This window comes from Saccopteryx leptura, chromosome 3 (genome assembly GCF_036850995.1).
Source record: "Saccopteryx leptura isolate mSacLep1 chromosome 3, mSacLep1_pri_phased_curated, whole genome shotgun sequence".
In the NCBI taxonomy this organism is placed as follows: domain Eukaryota; kingdom Metazoa; phylum Chordata; class Mammalia; order Chiroptera; family Emballonuridae; genus Saccopteryx; species Saccopteryx leptura.
The window spans coordinates 330254298-330280791 of NC_089505.1; the positions used below are offsets into that span (position 1 = coordinate 330254298).

Here is a 26494-nt window from a genome sequence, read left to right on the forward strand (position 1 = left end):
GGGCAGGTAGAGCCACATCCCAAAACAGAAAAGCTTTCAGCCATTGCGCGCGCCTCCCGGGGGTGCAGCCCTGCTCAAGCTTTTTGCATAGACGCACGGGCAATTGAATACAAAAAGGGCAGTTCTGCTGCGCCCTTCTTCCCACCCCCCTTCCTGCCGAGGGTGTGGAGCGCCGGCCAGGTGTCGGCTGGGGTGGCTGGTTACCGCCTTTTGCACCAGCAGCGGCGAGGAGGGGTGGGGGGGTGGGCGCTCTTCACTTTTCTCTCGGGAGAGGGTTCAGCACAGGTTTTCTCGTTCTCGCTTCCACTCCGCCTCGCCGCCTCCCGACCCCCCTCTCCCCCCTCCCTACCTCTCGTCATGACGGCGTCTCCGGATTACTTGGTGGTGCTTTTTGGAATCACTGCTGGGGCCACTGGGGCCAAGCTGGGCTCGGATGAGAAAGAGTTGATCCTGCTGTTATGGAAAGTCGTTGATTTGACCAACAAGAAGGTATTTCTCCACTTTTGTGCCCAAACGATAGGGGTGGGGCAAGAAGTTGGTTGTAGGTGTTGGGGAGGGGGGGGGGTGTCGGTAAACAAGTGCTTTAGTTTGTTCACTCGTGAGGCGAGACCTGGGGCCTAGAGAATTCAGAGTAAAACCAAACTTGTTGGCCACCAGCCTTGGAGCCATTTCAGCCCTCAAAACCTGGCTCAGGTGGGGAGGCCGGGCGCCCCGACCCAGGTTCCCGGCCGGTCGGGGGGCGCCCCGCGGAGGCAGGGTGGAATCCGTGGGGCCCCCCCAGGGTCCGCTTCCAGGATCTTTCCGACCCGATCCCGGTGGGGGTGGGGTCGGGGGCACGGCCGCGCCCCCCTCTCGGCCTTCGGGGCTGCGGGCGACGGGTGCGGTTTTGGTTCTTGCGTCCGGACCGGCCCCGAGGCGGGGGCCGCCCCAGTGGGGAAGCGAGGGAGGAGGGGGGGAACAGGGACCCCAGCTTGAGGAGGGGGAGAACGGACTCTCCCGCGTCTTTTCCCCGCAGGTGGGACAGTTGCACGAAGTACTCGTTAGACCGGATCAGTTGGAGCTGACGGAGGATTGTAAGGAAGAAACGAAGATTGACGCCGAAAGCCTGTCCTCGGCGCCGCAGCTGGACCAAGCCCTCCGACAGGTGACAGCCCCGGGCCGGCCGCCCAGGGTCCCCGGCGCCCGGCCCAGCTCCCCCGGGCTCCGGACCCCACTCCCCCGGCCCACGAGCGTTCCCGCGGTCGGGTGACGAGACGCTCAGCCGCGTGGGTGGAGACCCGCCTGCAGGCCCGGGTCGGACCTTTTGGAAGGAGGTCTCTGGTCCTCTTAATTTCCCAAACCCGGGGTCTTGAGCCCAAATTCGCTGGTTTTCGAATTGCTTCCCGAATCGTTCCCTCGGCCTAAGAAACGGCCAGGTTTTACCCATCGAGTGTTGAGCCGAGTTTGAATCCGAGCGCCCCGTTCCCGGGCTCAGACCCCAGACGCCACTGTCCTGCGCCGGGTTTTGGGTTTGGACCCAGCCCCGGGACCAGGGGGCGCTGTGGTGTAGGCCCGCGGCCCGGCGGGCCCGGTACTGAGCGCTTGCTTTCGGGATTCTGAATTACCAAAGGCTCGGTTTCGGTCCCATGATTACTTCTTGAGTGGCCATGGTCTTCGCGCCGAGCAGGGTTTGCAGGCTCGGACACGCAGGGCTGGCTGCTCGTTGGGTCACTGTGAAAGTCGCTGGAATCCCTGTATTGGAATTAAGATGACCTAAAAGCCGGGTGCTTGGGGGTGCTGACCTAATGGGAGTTAGGAGGAGGACGCTCAACACCTGTGCACAGGCGAGTCCGGCAGGGCGCTCTCAGGGCCGCTGCCCTAACACACGAGCTGCCAGTTGTAGGGGAAAGTCATCGTTTCTGAGCTTGTTTCAGAAAACGTGTTAACAGAGTTTCCAGAGGTTTGTATAGTCATTACCCCACATTGCCCAACTGGCATCTTTCTTAAGCCTAGAACATCCAACCATAAAAGACGTGACACCAGGGAATGATGTAATCTGAAGGCAATCTGCTGATGAAAACGAGACCTGATTTAAAAGTCTTGGATTTTTCGCAAAAATGGAAGGGTTTAGGCATGGACGGTAGAAGGATTCTCCTGTTGGTAACTGCGGGCTGACTGGAGAGCTTCTCTATCTAAAGGAAGCTAGACAGTTTGTGGGAACCTAGTCTTTCAAATGTTGCCCCCCCCCCCCCCAGTGCTTGTGTCCTTTTTCACAGGTTAGTTCTGTTTTCTCTGGTTATCACTTTGCAGAGTCTGTAAATCCTGCATGAATTGTATCTTGTGTCTTGTTCTTTTCAGTTTAACCAGTCAGTGAGCAACGAACTAAATATTGGGGTAGAAACCTCTTTCTGTCTCTGTACTGATGGACAGCTTCATGTCAGGCAAATCCTGCATCCCGAGGCTTCCAAGAAGGTAAGAGCGCTTGGCTTGTTGGAAGGATTGGACCCTTTGGTGACGAGAGGCTTTTTTTTTTTAAAGAAAGATTTATCCCAGTTTCTTAATTTAAAATAGCTGCACATGAGAAGTTACTGTTTTGGGGGAGGGAGGTATTATTTCATGAGTACAGAATTTCATTCTGAGAAGATGACAAGAGGATGGCAGTGATGGTTGCGCAGCAGTGTGAATGAATGTCCTTAATGCCACTGAACTGTATGCATAGATTGTTAAAATGTTAAATATTGTTATGTATATTTTAGGATGGTACAGATTCATAGCTCTTTCATAGAGGTGTTTGAGAGTGAAATAATTTAAGAGACAACCCTTTGGTGACTTAATAGGAGTTTTCTTTCAGTTTCTGTTAAGTTTTTGAATTGCTTGACACTCTCCCTTTCCCAAAGCTTATTAGCTGAATTTTTGACACTTAAAATAACTACAACTAGGAGATAACCTGTATTTTAATATACTATGATATGTATGGGAAATGCTTTATCCTAGCAAGGAAGGAGCAACGAAAAAAAGTTCAATTAAGCTTTTTAAATTGCAATTCTAATTTTATTAAAAACGTATACTGTGAAACTAATACTTTACCATATAACCAGTGAAATGTTAATTATGGTATGTTGTGCTTTGTCTGACTTAAAATAAATGTTCAAAACTGATTGAATCCTGTCTCAAAACAATAGGGTCAGACGCATCTTTTACCTTTGCTTATCTTTCTGATAATGGAAAAGAATATGGAGTGAGAAAATAACAATCTTACTGTAGATATAATGTGATTTCTCTCCCTGAGAAGAATGAGGGTCAGTGGGAAAATGGAGAGCAATATAGCAGACCTAGTGTAGCCAATCATTGCTAACATATAGTTCATCTGATCAACTTAATCAACTTGAGCTGTAACTTGAAAAGGATGGAAGTAAAGTAATTCTAGGGAAACTGTATGAGGCAATTCTTGCAGTGAAGGGTTTAGACTGACAGTTGATGTCACAAGTGAATAGTCAGCGCACTTTTCTTTTTACTCCAGTAGGGAAAGGGAAAGGGAAATAAATTAAATGTATACTGATAATTTTAAAAGTCTAAAGGAGAATCTCAAGTTTCTATATCTTGAGGGTTGAGAAAACTACTCCCTTTATAGTAACCTTACAATTATTTGATTAAAAGGGGGGAGTATTTTTTGTTAGTTAAAAGCTAGACCAATTGCTATATCTTTGATCCAGAAATAGATCTATATGAGGATTTTTCCCCCTCAAACTCATATAAGGGGTAAAATATAATCTTCTCCCTGTTAGACTGAAGGAAATACCTGGTTTTGTTATTTTAAAGGGGCTACTTTGGATATGAGAAAACCACCAGAGAAAAATTTGAACATTTTCCTGAGTCATTTCTATAGGATTTTGATAAAGAAAACAGAAAAATTAATTTAGTATCATAAAACAAGAAACTAAAACAATTTAATACCATAATGAAAGTTACTTTATTCATTAAGAAAAAGTATAGAAAATGGTAAAACATAAAAGTAAATAATCCCGTCACTTAGTATATATTATTAAAGTGTTTTTCTCTAATATAAACATATCTGAATATATTCTTTCTGATTTTTGTAGATGAGCTTTAGTTTTATAAGGAGCATTCACAGTACACAAATCTTTTAGTATACCTTAATATAACATCAATATCCTCTAAGTAAAACACTTGATATTTTAAATGGATACAACTAGTTAAACCATTTTTTTTTATTGTTGAACAATGAGTTGTCATTATAAATAGCTTTTAAATGAACATTTCTTTTGTAATTAATCATGAGGATTCAGATAGTTTTGGTAACTATTTTGAAAACATGACCAGGATACAGTGATACCTATTTCAAATATAGCATGAGCAGATTACATCTAATAGAGGAAATTTTTAGTGTACAAATAAGTGGAAATTCCCAATTAGTGAACAAAATATTTTTAAATTTTAAGAAAAATCTAAATTCAGTTTTTAAAAAGCTTCAAAAGTTATTCAATGAGTCAATGAGGGTTTTTCCCCCCAGGAAAAAAAGGGGGGGCGTAATATTTCCCCATCCAGTTGCTTTGTTTAATATCCGTAAGAGTGGTGCCTGTAGTTAAGAACAGTGGGTAAGCTATTTCTCCTTTGCCTTTGAGATTTGTGATCTTTTTTTCCTTTAATCTAATTTGACTTCTCATGAAAAATAATGTTGGACTCTAATTTGGCACCCCCCAAAAAAAGTCCTTTTCAGGAATTTACTCTTTTCGGATTTTAGTAAAGATGATCATGCGTTATTAGAACCCAGGATTTAAAACTACTATGTTTTATAACTAATGCTGGTGGCCGAGGCCAGGCAGGTTTCCACTGGATTCCTGCAAAAGGTAGAGGAACTGTGGAGGCGGAAAGAATTGGCCATTATCATTTAATAAAGTCTTGCAAAGTGGGAAACTGCTTTTAAGGCAAAAGAACAGCAAAATGGCCCCTCACAGTGACTAGTAGGCAGGCTGGCAGTTAGGGAGACAGGCAATTCGCAATCCACCCTCTGCAATCTAATGAGCACAAGCACTGGTAGCCATACATAGGCTATGCACACGTGCCTCTGCCACACGTTCACATACCAGTCAAGCAAAGTGCTTGCAGCTGCTACATCATCGAGCAAGCCTAACAGCTGTTTTCCCAACAACAACTGAATCCTATGCTTATACATTGTGAATGTATGCATCTGTATGGGAACTGGGAGCTAATTTGCTGCGTGAAAATACAGGTGGTCTAAATGATGACGGCTAGAAAAGGAGTACAGTTTTGTCATCAGAAGATATAAAATACAACAGCTCAAATATACTATATTATAGCTTTAAAACTGTTTTGAATGAAATACATAATGGATCACAAGCATTAAAATCCATTACCTTAAAATAAGATGAATGTTTTTTTCCATAAGACTTGTGTGTGTATATATATATAGGATATAATACAATAGCAGAAAATAGAAGCATTCTAATAACAATTGATTTTTTTTAAAGGTATTTAAAAACTATGGTAAAATATATTTATATTCAATTCTTAGATTCTAATTATTAGGGAAACGGCCAACTAAATTCATCTAGTTAATAATGTATACTTTGTCCTTCCTCAGAATGTATTATTGCCTGAATGCTTCTATTCCTTTTTTGACCTTCGAAAAGAATTCAAGAAGTGTTGCCCTGGCTCATCTGATATTGATAAACTGGATGTTGCAGCAATGACAGAATGTATCCTTTAATTGATTACTCCAGGATTGTTTGAAAAGATAGCTGCAGGAAAAAATGTCAATTCAAGAAATACTAAAATATTTTAACTTTGTCAGTGTATGGATGAAAACGGCCTTTCCAAAACTTGTGTAGATGTTATGAAGACCTAATAGTACATTTATATAGGCATCTTTTAAAGTAAATGTAATTTGCTAAAATTTAAAAGCTAGTTGAATTTTTATGAATTAAAAACATCTAGAATAGAATTCAATTTTATATTATAGGAGTGGTTTGTGTTTTTTAAAGTAGTGGGTGTATTCTTCAAACAGCTGTTAATTGGTAATCCTTTTAACCTTCCCTGAGATAGTCAAGTACATATAAAATTGTAAGAATTACAATAAGCCATCATTTGAGGTAAAATGAGGTTGGGATTTTACTCCCAATTTTTTTATTACCAAGATAGTATATGTGCCCTGTCCGGGTAGCTCAGTTTAGAGCATTGTCCCAATACACCAAGGTTAGATATTCAATCTCTCATTAGGGCACATACAAGAATCAACCAATAGATGCATAAATATGTAGAACAACAAATCATGTTTCTCTTCTTTCTTTTCTCTCTCAAATCAATTTTCTGAAAGGACAGTATATCTAAAAGATAGTATTAAGTATTTAAAAGTAATTTGCATGACCAGGCCATGACACAATGGATAGAGTGTCGGACTGGGATGCAGAGGGCTGAGGTTCGAAACCCCAAGGTCGCCGTCTTGAGCACAGGCTCATCCAGCTTGAGCATGGGATCGTAGACATGACCGCATGGTCACTGGCTTGAGCAAGGGGTCACTTGCTCTGCTGTAGCATGCTCCACCCCTCATCAAGGCACATATGAGAAAGCAATCAATGAACAACTAAGGAACCGCAATGAAGAATTGATGCATCTCATCTCTCTCCCTTCCTGTCTGTCTGTCCCTCTCTGTTTCTCTCTCTCTCTCTCTCTCTCTCTCTCTCTCTCTCTCTCTCTCTCTCTCACACACACACACACACACACACACACACTAATCACAGATCTTGTAGTCAGGAATGACCCATCATCATTCACCCAGTAAATCTTTGAAGTGCTAATTAATCAGTCATGTGCTAACATATCAGATGAAATACTGAGTAGTAGAAGGGTTAGGTGACACGCCCAAAGCCAAATTGCTTTCAGGAACTTGTGGGTTATATATGTTTATTCTTAAACTTCCTCATTCTTTTTCAAGAGCTTAAGCCTGATTTTTCTTTTATTTCAAAGTTTCTTTTTTTAAAAAAAAAATTATTTTTTTTTAAATGTTTATTTTACTGATTTTAGAGAGAGAGGAAAGGAGAGAGAGAGAGACAGGAACATTGATCTGTTCCTGTATGTGCCCTGACCAGGAATCAAACCAGCAACCTCTGTGCTTCAGCATGGTGCTCAAGCCAACCAAGCTATCTGGCTAGGGCAAAAAATTTCTTTTCTTGATTGGAAAAGGCTTGTATGTTTTTTTACCCACAAGTAAGCAGCTGAAACCATTATATTTGTCTTCTTAATGGAAGAAGTTAGCTGTAATTTGGGTTTAGCCAGTTTGGCTACTGGTTAGTTACTGGTTTAGCTCCCAGTAGTGCTGGGAGAGGGGTGGACGAAGCACATTTTGAGGGAATTCTTACAAGAATTTCTTTAGGAAATTGGGATTAGGCGTCTACGGCCATACCACCCTGAACGCGCCCGATCTCATCTGATCTCGGAAGCTAAACAGGGTCAGGCCTGGTTAGTACTTGGATGGGAGAATATTGGAACAGCAGAAAAATTCTTAATTTTTGTTGGTTTGAATGCCATATTATTTAGCTTAGGCTGTCATAACAAATACAATAGAGTGGGTGACTTAAAGAACAAATTTATATTGTAACAGTGCTGGAGTATGGGAAGTCTTAAACTCAGGATGCCGGCATTCTCACTTTCAGGTGAAGACTCTTTGTACCTCCTCAGTGTGTTTCACAGGGGTTGGGGGAGAAGAGGAACTATCTTTTCCTCTGTAAGGCCATAGGCCTAAAATAATTAAAGTCCCTTCCTTATGGCCTTAACTGCCTCTTGAATACTCTTGTCTCCACATACAGTCATATTGGGGGTTAGAGCTTCAACATAAGAATTTTGGGGAGGTATATAGTTTATTCCATAGCAAATGCTAAACTATTTGATGGATTAGTACAAAATACAAAACCAAAAATTCTAAAAGATCAGTAGATACCCGAGGGGAGCTCTAATAAATCATCTTAATATAGAAAAAGACAATTTGGGTAAGAAAAGCAGTATATTAAGAATTGTTGGCCCTGGCCATTTGGCTCAGCAGTAGAGCATTGGCCAGGCATGTGAAAGTTTTGGTTTGATTCTTTGTCAGGGCACACAGGAGAAATGACCATCTACTTCTCTCTCCCTCTCCCTCTCTCTTTCCCACAGCCATAAATGGTTTGAGCAAGTTGGCCCTGGGCACTGAGAATGGTTCCATGGCCTTGCCTCAGGCATTAAAATAGCTTGATTGCTCTCCTCAAAGGATCCGTGGGCTCAGGTGGGCAGAGCATTTCCTCCTAGTGGGCTTGCAGTGTGGATCCAGCCAGGGTGCATGCCAAAGTCTTTCTCTCTGCCTCCCCTGCCTCTCGTGTAAAAAAAAAAAAAAAAAAAGTTTATCCCTGACTATTCAGTTTCCTCTTTATTTTTTTTTTAAGTGAGGTGAGTAGGGGGGGAGAACCAGATGGTCGCTTCTGTGTGCCCTGACCGGTAATCAAATCTGGGACTTCCACAAGCTGGACCAAGGCTCTAACTGCTGAGCCAACCAGCCAGGATCTTAGTTTCCTCTTTTAGCAAAGAAAATCTTTCCCTAGTGATTATAGGTCAGATAGTAGTAAAAATTTCTATAGCTACAAACAACAGATTTTTATATTTAGGTACTTTGGTTTTCTTAATTTGTTGACTGGGGAAAACTTGTTAAAAAAACTATTTTTTTTCTTTTGGTTTCTTCGGAGTTTCACATATATAAGATTTGGGATTATAAAACATTTTCAGTATGATAAACTGGACTTTTTACTTATTCTGTGCTGTGTTATCTACACACTCCAGTGTATGTTACTTTTTAAAATAAAAAGTTGCATATCTGAACTTTAAGTGAAGGTGTAGGGTGCTATGCCAACTATTTCTGGTTATTTCTTTTAGTCCCAGTTCTATAACTGTGTTTCTTTTTTAAATGCCACGTAGATGAAAATTAAATAACACATGAATTGTGAATAAAGCAAAGTCAGGCTCCATTTCAGGCACGTCTCACCTGAAATTTTAGGAAGGTTCTCATAGCCATTAAGTAATGCATTCATTAAAAAATTTGGAAATTTTATATATTTTTTTTAAATAGCTTAATTTTTTTTTTTCTTAAATTCAGTGAGAGGAGAGGAGGTAGAAACAGTCCCACTTGTGCCCTGACCAGGATCCACCTGGCAGACCCACTAGGGGATGATGCTCTGCCCATCTGGGTGTTCCTTTGTTGCTCAGCAACCGAGTTTCTCTCAGCACCTGAGACACAGGCCATGGATTGAGCCATCCTCAGCTATCCAGGGCCAACTCACTTCATTGAGCCATGGCTACAGGAGAAGAGAGAGAGAGAGAGAGAGAGAGGCAAGAGTCGTGTGAGAGTGGGAGGAGTGGAGAAAAGATGGGTGCTTCTCCTATGTGCCCTGGCCAGGAGGAATTGAACCGGGGACATCCACACACCATGCTGACACACTACCACTGGGCCAACCAGCCAGGCCAAAAATAGCTTAATTACAGCCTAGTTGTCTTTTTTTTTTTTTTTTTTTTTGGTTCACATTGGGAAAAATCTTAGATTTATAGTTTCATTGTTAATCAAAAAGTGGGTTTTAATCTGAAATGTTTTTATTAATGGTTTTTTGTATGTTTTTTCTCCCATTTAGCAGGTAAGAAATACTATTAAGCTTTCTTAGCAGTGGTTTTTGTTTTACGTTGCTTCTGTGATCAGTTGTTTTGACTCCTATTCAGAGGAATCATTAGTTCCCTGAGTAGGCCACTGAACCAATTCCTAAGGTCAAAAGCAATTATACCAGGTTTGACCATCAACATGTCATTATTTATGCAAATAATTTCCACAGTGTCTGAATTGAAGAGTTGTTCTATTTTAGACTACTAAACAGTTTCCTTTGCAATATGGAAATTGACACTAAATATGGAAACAGAAATATGGTCATTACACATCCTTGGTGGTTTTGCCAAGTAGATGGAGAGTCACTTGCTCCTGAGGGGATTATTTGTTCTACCAGGTAAACCAGCAGGGGAGGAAGGCTCTCAGCTCACCCTGGAAAGGGACAAATAAGAGAATATGCAGCTTTGCTTTCCTGGGAAAGTCACTTAACCTTCTCTAAGCCTCAATTTTATCTCAGGTATTCCCAGTGAAAGCTTGGTAAACTATCAGGTGCAATATAAACAAAACAGTATGACCACTTTGATAAAAGAACTGGTTTTAGGAATTTCTTGGATGCAATTCTGGTTCTTATTTTAGCACTTATTTCCCTCTGTGGTCAGTCTGTTGGTTCTAAAAGCACTTTTGTTGGTGTTGGGGCTTTCTGAGTTATGCCAGTGGCGGTTTTGTTACCTGCTTTTTGAATTATGCAGTCCCAACTGGAGAGAAGACCTCATTTAGTAGGTGAACTGTGGGTGGCATTTTGTAAGCTCTTTACTTAATCAGGTGAGGTGGTGAGGGTGTGGTGCTAGGGATTGGGGCCCTTGTGATATGTTGTTATTTGTTTTGAGGAAGAAATTATCTTAGATCCCTTGTGAAAATTAATACTAATTGTCTCCTGACAGAACATTTTGATGAGACTATATACCGTATTTTCGCTCCATAAGATGCAGCTAACCATAAGACACACCTAGGGTTTTAAGGAGGAAAATAAGAAAAAAAATATTCTGAACCAAATGGTGTGTTAAAATATTAAATAAAATACCGTATTTTTCGCTCCACAAGACACATAGGCATTTCCCCCTCCACTTTTTTTGGGGGGAAAGGTGAATCTTATGGAGCGAAAAATAAGGTAAACAAGTTACCCAGTTTTTAAAAAGAGTAACTCTATTTTATATTTCTCATGTTAACAGAAATAGGTTTCTTGGCCTATTTTTTTTAAGCTTTGTTATTCATGAACTGATTTATTTTTATCAATCAAGATCTTTCCTGCCTTGTTTTAACTTCACTTTGCCAAACCTTGACTAAAGAATTTTTTTTTTTTTAAAGACAGACTCAGGAAGGGAGATGAGAAACATCAACTTGTAGTAGCGGCACCTTAGTTGTTCACTGATTGCTTTTTATATGTTGCTTGTCCTGGAGGCTCCAGCCAAGCCAATGACCCCTTGTTCAAGCCAAAGATCTTGGGCTTCAAGCCAGCGACCTTTGGGCTCAAGCCAATGACCATGGGGTCATGTCTATGACCCTGCACTCAAGTTGGGCAAGCCCATGCTCAAGCCCGCAACCTCAGGGTTTTGAACCTGAATTCTCAGCATTCCATGTTGACAATCTATCCACTGCAACACCACCTGGTCAGACACTAAAGTCTTTTTTATTTATTTATTTTTAACAGGACTGAGAGAGAGTCAGAGAGAGGGATAGACAGGGACAGACAGACAGGAACGGAGAGAGATGAGAACCATCAATCATCAGTTTTTCGTTGCGAGACCTTAGTTCATTGATTGCTTTCTCATATGTGCCCTGACCGCAAGCCTTCAGCAGACTGAGCAACCTCTTGCTCGAGCCAGCAACCTTGGGTCCAAGCCGGCAAGCTTCTTGCTGAAGCCAGATGAGCCTGTGCTCAAGCTGGCGACCTCGGGGTCTGGAACCTGGGTCCTCCGCATCCCAGTCCAATGCTCTATCCACTGCGCCACTGCCTGGTCAGGCTTAAAGACTATTTTTAATAAAGGATGGCCTTGTACAACTAGCAGTTGAAAGGAGAGAGCTGTTAATTGGTGCTTACGATACAGTATATCTCAGTAGTGGCCTCACAACAGTCCAGTGGAGGTAGTTTCACCCCTTTTATAGCTGGGGAAACTGAGGCTTAGAGGTTTTGTCTTAAATTAGCACCAGCATTTGATCCTAAATCTGATATAAAAGCCCTACTCATTAACTAGGGGGTAATATTCTAAAATGTATAAAAATTATTTGAGAATGGGATCAGCATTTTAGGTAAATTCCATCCCTTATAAATTTACTATCTGTGTTTCCTGAGCACTAAATACTGACTAAATTATTGAGCAGGAAAGAGAGGTTGATTATATAAAATTTTAGCCACTTGTAGGGATTGTGTCTGTATGTACTGTTTGACATTATTAGCAAATATTTTTCTCATGCAGCTTTCCATTATTAGGGTAAAAAATACAAAATCACTAAAGTACTCTTGCCTGCCCATCCAAGGATTAGTGGAGGTGAGTGTGTGTCTGTGTGTTTATATGTGTTTCACTATTTCTCCATGAGGGTAAAGAATATATATGTGTGCGTGTACTACTAACACAGTGACATTGGCCTGAATTTTTGTTTTTGATATTATATTTGAAATGTTCATATATAGCAGAGTGTTTAAGAAAATGAGCTCTGTCCTCACCAGGTGGTGGTAGTGGATGGAGTGTTGATATGGGATGCTGAAGACCAGTTTTGGAGCCCCAAGGTCGCTGGCTTGAGCCTGGGGTCACCAGCTTAAACGTGGGATAATGGACATGACCCTATAGTCGCTGGCTTGAGCCCAAGGGTCTCTGGCTTGAGGTGCAGGGTTTCTGGCTTGGGTCCAAGGTTGCTGGTTTGAGCAAGGGGTCACTAGCTCAGCTGGAGTCCCTGGATAAGGCACATATGAGAAGCAATGAGCAACTAAAGTGCTGTAACTAGAAGTTGATGCTTCTCATCTCCCTTCCTGTCTGTCCATCCCTCCCTCTATCTCTCAAACAAACAAACAAAAACAACACAAAAACAAACATGAGCTCCAGAGTCAGGATTTATTGGGGGTGAATTTACTGCATTTCTCTGCCTTGGTTTGCCTGTCTTAAAATGGGTATGACTGTTGTAAGGAATAATGAGACAGAATATTCAACCATTTAGCCAGTGCCTGTCCTGCTTGCACATTCTTCAAAGTTGACAACAATTTTTTAACCTTACCAGGTTGTTGGGTGTCTGATGAAGAAAAACAGCTGCCAGGGACTTTGAAAAGGACTTCCTTATTGATTTTTTTTTTTTTTTTTTTTTTACAGAGACAGAGTTGGAGAGAAGGATAGATAGGGACAGACAGACAGGAATAGAGAGAAATGAGAAGCATCAATCATCAGTTTTTTATTGCGACACCTTAGTTGTTCATTGATTGCTTTCTCATATGTGCCTTGACCGTGGGTTTTCAGCAGACCAAGTAACCCCTTGCTCAAGCCAGCAACCTTGGGTCCAAACTGGTGGGCTTTGTTCAAACCAGATGAGCCCACACTCAAGCTGGTGACCTCGGGGTCTCGAACCTGGGTCCTCCACATCCCAGTCCAGATCTCTATCCACTGCACCACCGCCTGGTCAGGCTCCTTTTTGATTTAAGACCATATTTAAACTACTTGATACTTAATTTTTTTTTTAATTTTTTTAAATTTTATTTATTCATTTTAGAGAGGGGAGAGAGAGAGACAGAGAGAGAGAGAGAGAGAGAGAGAGGGGAGAGAGAGACGGGGGAGAAGCTGGAAGCATCACCTCCCATATGTGCCTTGACCAGGCAAGCCCAGGGTTTCGAACCGGTGACCTCAGCATTTCCAGGTCAACGCTTTATCCACTGTGCCACCACAGGTCAGGCAACACTTAATTTTTTTTAAAACTTTGTATGAGGCCCTCGCCGATTGGCTCAGCAGTAGAGCGTTGGCCTGGCATGCAGGAGTCCCGGGTTCGATTCCCGGCCAGGGCACACAGGAGAGGCGCCCATTTGCTTCTCCACCCCTCCCCTTTCCTTCCTCTCTGTCTCTCTCTTCCCTTCCCGCAGCGAGGCTCCACTGGAGCAAAGTCGGCCCGGGTGCTGAGGATGGCTCTGTGGCCTCTGCCTCAGGCGCTAGAATGGCTCTGGACACAACAGAACGACGCCCCAGAGGGGCAGGGCATCGCCCCCTGGTGGGCATGCCAGGTGGATCCCGGTCGGGCGCATGCGGGAGTCTGTCTGACTGCCTCCCTGTTTCCAGCTTCGGAAAAATGAAAAAAACTTTGTATGAGACTGGTTATAGGCCTTTTAAAGCATCAACTATGTTTTAGTACAGGTAAACATCAAGGTTAATTTTCTCCATTTGTAAAATATTGTACGTTGTGAATGTGGTTCATTCTCCTCTTATGTAATTATTTGTTCTGATTAATAGAACTGGGCCTTTGCAGTCTCTCAAAACTTCATTGCCCTGCTTGAAAAGTGTAAGGAAGTGCTGAATCCTCCTGGTAACTTTCTACATAGGAAAGGGATTTTAAATATTACCAGCTGTACAGTTAAGCTAAGTTAGTATTTGACTTTGTTAGCTAGAAGGAGGAAGAAAGTATATATCTTTGACATCACACTGATGCAATGTGAGCCAAATTGGTAAATTCTCTGGTTTGTAGTCTTTAATAAGGAACTAGAAATACTGTATTGCCTGTCCAGGTGATGGTGCAGTACAGAGACATCCACCTGGGATGTTGAGGAGCAAGGTTTTAAACCCCGAGGTTCCCAGTTTGGGTCACTTAAACTTCATCTGACATCACGCTATGGTTGCCGGCTTGAAGCCTAAAATTGCTGGCTTTAGACCAAGGTCACTGGCTTGAGCAATGAGTAGCTGGCTCAGTTAGAGCCCTGGATCAAGGCACATATGAGAAACAATGAATGAACAACTAAGAGTGCCTCAACTACGCGTTGATGCTTCTCATCTTTCTCCCTCTCTTGCTGTCATTGTCTGTCTCTGTCTTGCTTGCTAAAAAAGAAAAGAAATATTGTATAGTCTTGACCAGCACTCAGAAATATTGATTTTGTTTGTGGTTTATTTTAATTATAATTTACTTTTAAATATGAGTTATGAATTTCAGGATATTTTTAGAAGGCTTTACAAGACTTACTTTGTTAGCATGGAATCTCCCTTCCCTAATTTATTTCATAGATACGTCTTCTAAAGAAACTTTTTCATTCCTTTTGTTGCATTAGCCCCTACTTCCATTCTTATTTCTTCTAGGGTATAATTGGTCAGTTTTGTGAGAGGTTCACGTAGTGCTTCATTACAATAACACACCACGAAGCAATATTTGTTAGGGTAGGTAACATTTCTTTCCTCTTGGAAAGAGTAAGCTTCTGAGGAATAGAGTTAAAACTATGGATTTAGATTGTTTTCTAAGAACTTATTACTTGCCCTGGCCGTTTGGGTCAATGGTAGAGCGTTGGCCTAGCATGTGGATGTCCCAGGTTTGATTCCCCTCAGGGCACATGGGAGAAGTGATCCTCTGCTTCTCCACCCCACCCTGCTTCTCTCTCTAACTCCCTCTTCTCCTCCCGCAGCCAAGGCTCCATTGGACCAAATCAACCCAGACACTGAGGATGGCTCCATGGCCTTGCCTCAAGTGCTAGTATGGCTCTGGTTGCAACTAAGCAACACCCCAGATGGGCAGAGCATCGCCCCCTAGTGGGCTTGCTGGGTTCTTCCTGGTCAGACTCACGCAGCAGTCTGACTCTCTGCCTCCCTGCTTCTCACTTTGTTTTTCTTGCCTTGGCTCCTAGTTATGTTTTTTTATGTAGACATTCTTGATTGGCTTCTTTCAGAACTCTAAAATATAGCAGATCGTTGCCAGACTGGTGGTGACACAGTGGATAAAAACCTCAACCCGCAATGCTGAGGTCCCTGGTTTGAAACCTTGAGGTGGCGGGTTTGAGTACAAGATCATCTACATCAGGGGTCCCCAAACTACGGCCCGCGGGCCACATGCGGCCCCCTGAGGCCATTTATCCAGCCCCCGCCACACTTCTGGAAGGGGCACCTCTTTCATTGGTGGTCAGTGAGAGGAGCACATTGACCATCTCATTAGCTAAAAGCAGGCCCATAGTTTCCATTGAAATACTGGTCAGTTTGTTGATTTAAATTTACTTGTTCTTCATTTTAAATATTGTATTTGTTCCCGTTTTGTTTTTTTACTTTAAAATAAGATATGTGCAGTGTGCATAGGGATTTGTTCATAGTTTTTTCTTATAGTCCGGCCCTCCAATGGTCTGAGGGACAGTGAACTGGCCCCCTGTGTAAAAAGTTTGGAGACCCCTGATCTACATGATCCCAAGGTCACTGGCTTCGCTTATAGTAGTTTCCCCTACCATCCACATATATGAGAAGCAATCAGTAAGCAATGAAAGTGAAGCAGCTTCGAGTTGATGCTTCTCATCTCTCTCTTCCCTCTCTTCCGGTTTCTCTCAAATCAATTAAATATATCAGGTCATTTATAGAACCTATTTTTTTAAATATCAACTCATGTAAAGAAAGTTTGTCACTTGCTTCTTTCCTTACGTAATTGTAGGAAACTCAACTCCTAGTTGGCGCACTAGTTCAACTTTTCTCTTGTCATATTTTGTATGCTATTCCTTTGTTCAATACCATAAGTATTTTACTGTAATATGCCTGGCAGTATAGGCAATTGTGTTTACTACAGATAAAAGAGTAAGCAAAATAGAAGAAGAAGAAACAAACTTATCTTTTGAGGGGTCTCTAGCTGGGAAAAATGGTTTGAGTTAAACTTCTGAATTGGGATGCAATTATAATATATGATATTTAAATTATAATAATATAATTTCCACGTAATTGTTCCACAGTGTATTTGTTATTTTGTGTGTGATTGATTCTCTTAGATATAAACTAAAAACATGGTTTAAGAAAGTTATTTAAAAGTGAACATTGGGCCTTCTGAAACCAAATGTGTTCATTTTCAGGCAGTTGGGAAACATAACCTTTTTGAGTGGTTAAGCTTATGAACTTTGTAAAATTTTTCTCTCTGAATTCTACTTTCAGCTAAAAAAAAAATGTGGGTTAAATCCTTAAATATGTTTCACTAAAAAAGTCACTAAAGAAAATAACTTTTTATTCAAATATAGGTAAAGTGTCTGGACTTCTAAACTGTATCAATGTAGCGCTTTGCTCAATTGTAGCCAGAAATGTTACTTTTGTTCCCACCTGTTGGCTTTACCTTTTCATTTCCTCATGGCATTTCTCATTTGTAAAGCTGGCTAAGCCTGTTGGTGCTGTTGTGGCTGCCTCAAGGGCAGGATGAGTAAGTTGCATGACGAGCCATAAATCAGGAGGCACAGACTCATCTTGCCTTCCCTCAAGATCAGACGTGCAGCAGGTAATTCAATATATAATTATAAATTGATAGGGAAGAGAAATGGTACTATAATATTTTTCTCCCTTTCACTTGTTGTTCATGTTAAATTATGGTAAAGATTATGAATTGAACAAATGTTCCAAAGAGAGTGTGTGTGTGTGTGTGTGTGTGTGTGTGTGTGTGTGTAAGGGGGTGGTTTGGATATGCAGGAGGTTAGGTGACTTGAAAGTTATGAATGTAGAACTGCTGAAGCCTTTTACTATGTGATGACTGGAAGTGAAACACGTTGAAACATGTTATGTGAAACATAATATCCAAATGTCTAGGACATACTCTTTTTATTCCCAATTACATTTTACATTGCATATTATTCTATATTAGTTTCAGATCCATGGCACAGTGGTTAGGAAATGATGTTCTTTACAAAGTAGGCCCCCCCCCCAATGTTTCAACTACCCACAGAGCCCCATGCAGTTCTTATATTGCCTATGTTCTCTATGCTGTAATTTGTGTCTCTGTAGAATGTACAGTGGTCCCTTGTCCATCGCAGGGATTAGGTTCCAGAACCCCCACAATAGAAAAATCCGCAAAGTAGCAACCTTTATTTTATAATTTATATATATTTTAAGGCTTTATAAACCCTCCCCACACTCTTATAAACCTTTCCCACACTGTTATTAACCTTTCCCACCCTCTTATAAACACTTCCTATGCTCCTAAACACTTTCTACACTCTTAAACCTATGTAATTTTAACAACATATAAAATTCTATATGGTACTCACCAGTAGTATTTTATTTTGATTTAATGTTCTTTTTTTTTTTAATTTTATTTATTTTTTTTTGGTGGCAGAGACAGAGAGAGTCAGAGAGAGGGACAGAAAGAAAGGGAGATGAGAAACATCAATTCTTCGTTGTGGCTCCTTAGTTGTTCATTGATTGATTTCTCATATGTGCCTTGACCGGGGGCTACAGCAGACTGAGTGACCCCTTGCTCAAGCCAGTGACCTTGGGCTCAAGCTGGTGAGCCCCACTCAAACCAGATGATCCCGCGCTCAAGCTGGCGACCTCAGGGTCTCGAACCTGGGTCCTCTGCATCCCAGTCCGACGCTCTATCCACTGTGCCACTGCCTGGTCAGGCAGATTTAATATTCTTTTAATATATTTTAATTAATATTTTTTTATTTTTTTCCAAAATTTTAGGCTAGAAAATGCTTATTTTACCAGAAAAACAATTGAAATAATGAATATATAAGAATACCTATATACCACAAAATACCATGATATAATGAAAAATCCACAATACAAAATTAGATACATACAATTTAAAAATCCACAATACAGTAACACTGTGAAAAGTGAACTGCAATATGGCAAGGGATGATTATTCTTAATTATACAGGAGAATTCAGTAAATTAAGTTTTTAATCTACAGATGTATCTTTACACAGACAAGATACTTTACATTTTTACTTTTGATCTTAGAAAGCTTCTCACAGAGTATTGCTCAAAACAAATTAGGCCTAACCAGGCAGTGACGCAGTGGATGGAGCATCGGACTAGAACGTGGAGGACCCAGATTCTAAACCCGAGGTTATCAACTTGAGCATGGGTTTACTGGCTTGAGCATGGGATCATAAACATGACCCCATGGTCACTGGCTTGAGCAAGGAGTCACTCACTCTGCTGTAGCTCCCTAGTCAAGGCACATATGAGAAAGCAATCAATGAACAACTAAAGTGCCACAACAAAGAATTGATGCTCTCATCTCTCTCCCTTCCTGTCTGTCTGTCCCTACCTGTCCTTCTCTTTTTGTCTCTGTCACACACACACACAAAAACAAATAAATAGGCAAAGCTTCTTGGCACAGGCAGTTATGTACACATACTCAAATCAGAGCTGTATTATATCATTTTTGCTCTATTACTTAGCAGCTGGGACAGTGAATGAGTTATGGCATGTCTCTAACTTCTAGTTTCTTCATTCATTTGGTTTTACTATTGTCAGGGTTATTATGGAAATAGATGAAGCATGGCCAATTTTCTTTAAAGTTTCTCTCCAATAATGGTCTCCTATGTAAATATTTCTGACATCATTATATGGTTAAGGGGGAAAGTAAGGAGCTATTAGGAATTGTTAGCTATCACTAGTGGTTCTCAACCTGGGGTGGTTTTGCCCACCAGTGGACATTTGGCAATATCTGAAGACATTTTTAATCATAAACAGGGTGGGTAGGAGCCAGTATACTACAAAAAAATCCTATAGTATACAGTAAATCCCCTCCCAACAAAGAATTATATGCCCTACAGTGCCAAGCTTGAGAAACTCTGGCTTATACAATAGGATTGGTTTTGTTGGTTACATTTTTCTTAACTCCATTCTCTATTCCTGACAAAGCTGAAAAAGTTACTAGAATTGTTACGGCTAGTCATAGCTAATTTTTCTTTGTTCTATAAGGATCTCTAAAGTAGCACCCCACCCCCATTTCTCCACAGAAATTTTAGGACAGTTGTCTTCCCAAAGTATTATTATCCTTTGGTCCTGGTTTTCTGTCCTGTCATCATATTCTTTGAAAGTGACACTGAATTAATAAGTATGTTATATTACAGCCTTCCAGCAGGTAACTATTTTAATGAACCCAATAGGTGGTCATTGCTCTGTTGCTTAGATATCTCCTAGGATTGATTTTTCTAATCCTTCAGTGAGCAGCACATTTATTTTATCTCTAGTGCTGTTGCATGTGCATTGCAGAAGTTATCTACCATTTTAGCCTGATGATTATCCTATAAGTATATAAATAGACATCTGGTGAATTCAGATGTTTTTAGTCATAAATGTGACCCTCATAGTATGATTGTATAATAGGTTACACCTATTGTATAATAGGTAGCCCGAGAGTTCTAGGAAGAAGGGGAAGGGCATCACTTATTAAATGCCTACTTTGTGCCCTGGGCTTATTGTAGCTCACTTGATCTTTACAAAAAGCCCAGGGAACTAAAGATGATCACAGTTTAGGCTTTACAGATAAGCTGAAATTTAAGTAGTTTTCTAAGGAACATATAGCTGCATTTGTACATGTGGTATATTTAAATGCAGAGAGTAGCTGGTGAGGGACAACACAAAAATGCATTTGCTGAGCATGGTGGGAAAGTGATGGAAGAGAGGGAGGAAGGAGAAGGCTGGGGTGGGGAGGAGGGGATGAAATAGAAAGGGATTTTGAATTAAGACTGGGAAGGGGTATTACTCATGAATTCACTTCAGATGATTGGCTGTAATAATTAGTGGGAGGGAGCACTCTGAATTGTTTTAACATTATATATCCTCTTTGTTTGAGGTAAAATAGTACCTATGAACTTATTTTCTTAGATTTTATTTATTCATTATATATAGGGGAGAGAGAGAGAGGGAGGGAGGGAGAGGGAGAAGGGAGAAGGGAGAAGGGAGAAGGGAGAAGGGGGAGGAGCAGGAAGCATCAACTCCCATATGTGCCTTGACCAGGCAAGTCCAGGGTTTTGAACCGGCAACCTCAGCATTTCCAGGTTGACACTTTATCCACTGCGCCACCACAGGTCAGGCCCTACGAACTTATTCTTAATAATTTGCCTTCATTTTTTTATTCTTATAAAATACCAGTTAGAAAATTATAAAATAAGGCAAACATGCTAATAGCCATGACCCAGATAGCTGTTTTCATTTTATTTTTTAAATTAGTTTCTTTTTAATTTTGGTAAAATTGGTATACAAGCATATATTTATTTCAGCTGTACATTATAATTCAATATTTGTATACACTACAAAATGTTTACCACTATAAGTCTGTTATATATATAACATATATAAGTCTGTTATATATATATATATAAGTCTGTTACCATCCATCACAATACAATTGATCTCCTTCACCCCTTTTGCCCTCCTTCCAACCCCTTCCCCTCCCATCTGTTCTCTGTAACCTGTGAGTTTTTTGCTTATTTATTTTTTCATTACACATATAAGCAAAATCATATGGTACTTGTCTTCTTTCATCTGATTTATTTCATTTAACATGATACCCTCAATGTTCCTCCATGTTGTTGCAGTTGGCAAGATTTCCTTTGTTGTTATGTCTGAATAATAATCTATTATATATATATATATATAGGTGTGGGCAAAAGTAGGTTTACAGTTATTAGTAAAACAAATATTTATTATTTCATTATTTGTATTACAACTGTAAACCTACTTCTTCCACCCCTGTATATATCACATTTTTATCCATTCATCTAGGTTGCTTCCATATGTTGGCTATTGAAAAAAATGCTGCAGTGAACACAGGGGTGCAGCTATCATTTTGAATTAGTGTTCTTGTATTATTTGGATAGTCACTCAGAAGTGGGATAGGTAGGTTATATGGTAGCTCCATTCTTAACTTTTTGAGGAATCTCCATATAGTTTTATAGTGGCTGCAATAGCTTACATTGTCACCAACAGTGTGTGGAGAGTTCCCTTTTCTCCACATCCTCTCCAGTACTTATTTGTTGTCTTTTGATAATAGCCATTCAGACGTAAGGTGATGATTATGGTTTTGATTTCCATATCCCCAATAATTAGTGATGTTGAACATCTTTTCATAGGCCTTTAGTTACTTTTTTTTTTTTCCTTAGGAAGGGAGAGAGATGAGAATTACTGACTCATAGTTGCATTACTTTAGTTCAGTGATTCTCAAAGTTTTTGAAGTTGGGCACATTTAAAATCCTACAAATAATTGTAGGCGTACTATATACAAATTCTGAGAAATATGTTATAATAATTAAGTCAAGTATTAAAATATATAAAGTCCAAGCGTGCTTTTATGGTAATTAAATGAAATAAATATGAAAATATTAATTTGACATTAAAAAACATTTTTGTTACATTTTTGAGTTATGCTTTTTAGAATTCGTAAAAGGGTTAAAAAGAAAATAAAAAGTTATATATATATATATCTCGTGTGTGTGTGTGTGTGTGTATATGATATATATATCTCATACACACACACACACACACACATTCTTAGTAAGATTTAGTAAATTTGGCAGGTCCCGGCACAAATGTGTTGTTTTTTTCATTCTTGTGTTTATGAGAAACATAAACCTGATGTGTCCTTACAATTTCTTCCAATGTTTGGACATAATATTTGAAAGGCAAACTCTCATTTCCTCATCAATACATTTAAGAATTCCTCTCTTTTTACTCTTAATTGTGTTGAGGCTAGAAAATCCTAATTCACATAAATAGGATGTTGAAAATTGTAGTAAAATGTTCAGAGCTTTTTTAGATATTGCCACATATTCTTCTTTTATAGAAATCCAAAAGGTTTCAAGAGACAATTCCTTATGTTTTATCATCAATCCAAAACCCCTACCATACATATCATCTTAACTTTACACCAAACAAAGGATAGAATAAACTTGCCTCCAGTTTTTCGGGGAACATGGGGGGTAGTGTAAACAACCCAGCACCACAGCTTAACAGCCTTTTACAACCTAATCAGGCACATGACCTGGGGTGTTGGGCAGACTGTCAGCTAACAGCTGATTCCCCATACCTCTGTCCCCCAAAAATCTAAACTCCAAAAACCCAGTTGGTTTTTTGGTCCCCAACAGGCACATATTTCTCTGGAATACCATAGGGCACACCAGTGTGCCCTGGTGTACACTTTGAGAACCACTGTTTTAGTTGTTCATAGATTGCTTCTCATATGTGCCTTGACTAGGGGGCTAAAGCTGAGCCAGTGACCTTGGCCTTCAAGCCATTGACCATGGGATGATTTCAATAATCTTACACGCAAGCCAGATGACCCCACGCACAAGCTGGTGACCTTGGGGTTTAGAACCTGGACCTTAGTGTCCCAGGTTGATGCTCTATCCACTGCACAATCTCCAGTCAGGCAAAGCACTCTTCATTTTAAATTTGAGAAAAGATAGAGTCCCAGAGTATTATGTCTGTCTGTCTTCCTCCTCTCCTCTCCTCTCCTCTCCTCTCCTCTCCTCTCCTCTCCCCTCCCCTCCCCTCCCCTCCCCTCCCCTCCCCTCCCCTCCCCTCCCCTCCCCTCCCCTCCCCTCCCCTCCCCTCTCCTCCCCTCCCCGCCCCTCCCCTCTCCTCTCCCCTCCCCTCCTCTCTACTCCCCTCCCCTCCCCTCTCTTCTCCCTCCCCTCCTCTCTCCTTTTTCTTAAAATAAATTTGTGTATTGAGGGGAAAAAGAGGCAAGTGATATAAAAATAAAAGGCTAATCTGGATTAAATTGGCTTTTTTTTCTCTTGTCAAATGGGGGCAGAATTTTATTTGTACATGTTCTAAGAGTCCCAAGCAGCTTGAGAACTTAAACGGGGACGCTGTGAGGCAGAGATTCCTTTTTAAAAAACCTATTGAGAAAGTCTTGCAGTGCTGCATACATCTTTCCCTTCTGCTTCAATGTTGTACAAAGTGGGCGTTGCGTGCAATGGTGAGCCCAGCAGTCAGTGGAAAGAAGCCCTGGAAGCCCCTTCTGCTGGCTCTGCACTAGTTCAGGTCCATTATTTTGTATGTAGCCTTTTTAATTTTCTAAAAAACCCGAGGAACTCCTTTTCCATGAGTCCTCTCATGTCCTCCTTTGTTAAGTAGCCTTTATTCTCAGCAAATTTGTGAAATGTGAACACCATGATATCCATGGTGTCTTCCATTTGAGGTGGCATTTTGGTGAGGTCTGGGCTGGAGACATGGCAGCATCGCTCTGCTTGTTGGAACATGGGGCTAGTCAGTATTGTTTAGTGCATTATATTACATTATAAAATTAATGCAAGTTTATACATAATACAAAGTGTGATCATAGCATTGAAACTTAAAATCTTAAACATTTCAATGACTGTTAGCATCCTAAGGTAACTAATCTTACGTGCTTATTTTAGCAAGATTGCAAATTCATAAAACTTCATGAAAATATCTTTTGGGTTTTATCCTCAAACCCAATTTGAGCTATACTTTTTTTTTTTTTTTTTTTTGTGACAGGCCAAAAGAGGAACGCATATGGACAGACAGACAGGAAGGGAGAGAGATGAGAAGCATCAGTTCTTTGTTGCAACACTTTAGCTGTTCATTGATTGCTTTCTCATATGTGCCTTGACTGAGGGGCTACAGCAGACAGAGTGACCCCTTGCTCAAACCAGATTAGCCCACGCTTAAGCTGGCGACTTCGGTGTTTTGAACCTTGTCCTCCGCATTTCAGTTTGATGCTCCATACACTGCACCACTGCCTGGTCAGGCTTAGCTATGCATTTCTTAAAAGCTGTGTTTCCTGCCTTTCTGAAACAATGTACTCTTGATCAAGAGGTATGTTGGCTAGTATGTGAGTGCTTCAATTGTTTTTAACAAATTTACTCTCAAAAAACAAGCATTTGCTGTCACCCAGGATGGCCATACTATGGGGCTCTAAAAATCTTGAAGGTAAGTTCTGAGTAGAAGTGGCATCAAAAATAAGGTCATTAGCCTGACCTGTGGTGGCGCAGTGGATAAAGTGTTGACGTGGAAACACTGAGGTCGCCGGTTCAAAACCCTGGGCTTGCCTGGTCAAGGCACATATGGCAGTTGATGCTTCCTGCTCCTCCTTTCTGTCTCTCTCTCTCTCCTCTAAAATGAATAAGTAAAAAATTAAAATTAAAAAAAATAAGGTCATCAGTAATTTGAGGTGTCTTTTTCCAATATTAGGCTAAAAAAGTCATTTAATACCTTTTGGCCTTAACTGATGTCCTATCTTTGAATCAGATGGTCATTTCCTGTGTGTGCTGTAACAATATATAGGATGAAAGATTCTATTTTGTTGAATACTTTATGGTTTGAAACTAAACAAGTCTCAGTATTCATGCATTTACTACTACTCAACAAACAAATTTCATCAGGACAAGGTTGATTTGCACGTTTTATCTAAGAGAGCATTGGAGACTTCAGTAAGTGTGGGTGAAATCCAGACTGATGTGACGCAGTTACTCTGAGATTTCAAAGAATTGTCAGTCTAGATACATTTTACTTGGATTCTTAGCTCAGTGTGAGTTTAATTTGAGGTTAAAAGCAACTTCATTTTACCTCCCCCCCAAAAAATGTTTCCTTGACTTGACCTCCCAGGTTTAAATTTGGAGAATAGTTCAGTCTCCCGGTATGGAGCCTCTCAGGTTGAAGATATGGGGAATATAATTTTAGCAATGATTTCAGAGCCTTACAGTAAGTATCACTGTTGTAACAATACAAACCTAGAATTTGATCCCACCCACTTTCCCTCACCTATACTTTTGAATTTCCTTCCACAGCCTTGTCTCCTTAATAGCTAAACTAATGACTTGTGTGTTCTCATTTATAGATCACAGGTTTTCAGATCCAGAGAGAGTAAATTACAAATTTGAAAGTGGCACTTGGTAAGTACTTGAGTACTATTCTGTTTGAGCCTTTTGATTTGTTTTATTCGTTTTGTGATATTTAACTCCCTTTGTATTTTGGCTATTTTTTAACATTAGGTCATTTATAAAAAAAAAACAGTTGTATCTTAAAGTGTGCTTAGATGTCAATATTAACATTTATTAAGATATTTGCATCCTTAGTCACAATGATCTTAGGTACATCATATGTTTGTGTCTATGATTCTTTAGCTTCTCTGAACTATCCAAAGTATGTTTTATCAGTTTCTACTTTAAAGCAAAGGAAACAACTGGGGAGAAGTATTAGATGGTGATTTCTCTGTTTGTGATCACAGGTAGACTTATTTAAGTTTGTAAATCACTGGAGTGAATTGTATGAGATTCACTACATGCCTGATACCTGACGTGAACAGAAACTTCTGACATCTTTGCCCACAGAGAGACTTTGAAGCCTATTAAGTTGTGGAGAAAGTGACTCATGAAAATGTCCTAAGAGTACTGAAAATATGAATGTGGGAGGAATAGAACATCAAAAGGTGTCAAAATATATCATAGATGATTTGCAAATGACTCATTAAGATATGGGCACTCCCAAGCATTTCCATAAACAGTCTCTGTGATGGCTCCCCTGTTTGATAGAGGAGATGTTTATAATATTTTAATGGCAGGCTTTGGACTATGCACACATACACCTGATGTGGGTTAACTGCAAGCTTTATGCAGATCTGAAACTTTGTTGTCAAACTAGGTTTAAAACTTACTGACTTACTGGCCAGTTTTGAGAATGAATTTAAACCTGTCTTTAGTTCTAGAACTTACAGGCCATCAGGATAATAGGATACCTTTGCTTCCTATGAATTGATCCTTGGTCCCTTTGAGTTTATGGCAAACAAGCAGCAACTCACCTGATCAATGATTTGCTGTGTAAGCCAGCTGTGTTGGATCTGTATGGCAGTGTCTTACTATAGTGACCCACCTAAATATAATTATGAATTGTGCCCAGATAAATTTTTAGGTTACAAAGT

General features: G+C 40.4%; 1 protein-coding gene across 7 annotated transcripts in view; it reads left to right on the forward strand.

Moving 5' to 3' along the window:
• Positions 1-226: 226 nt before the first annotated feature.
• ESRP1 (epithelial splicing regulatory protein 1) overlaps positions 227-26494 on the forward strand; it is an 85009-nt gene continuing 58741 nt past the window's right edge. For all 7 annotated transcript variants that reach the window (XM_066379151.1, XM_066379154.1, XM_066379156.1 and 4 more), the window contains exons 1-6: positions 227-489; positions 1016-1144; positions 2338-2451; positions 5603-5717; positions 25183-25278; positions 25415-25469. In XM_066379151.1, the coding sequence (XP_066235248.1) occupies positions 358-489; positions 1016-1144; positions 2338-2451; positions 5603-5717; positions 25183-25278; positions 25415-25469 (641 nt within the window). In that variant the 5' untranslated portion in view covers positions 227-357. The remainder of the gene's footprint in view (positions 490-1015; positions 1145-2337; positions 2452-5602; positions 5718-25182; positions 25279-25414; positions 25470-26494) is intronic.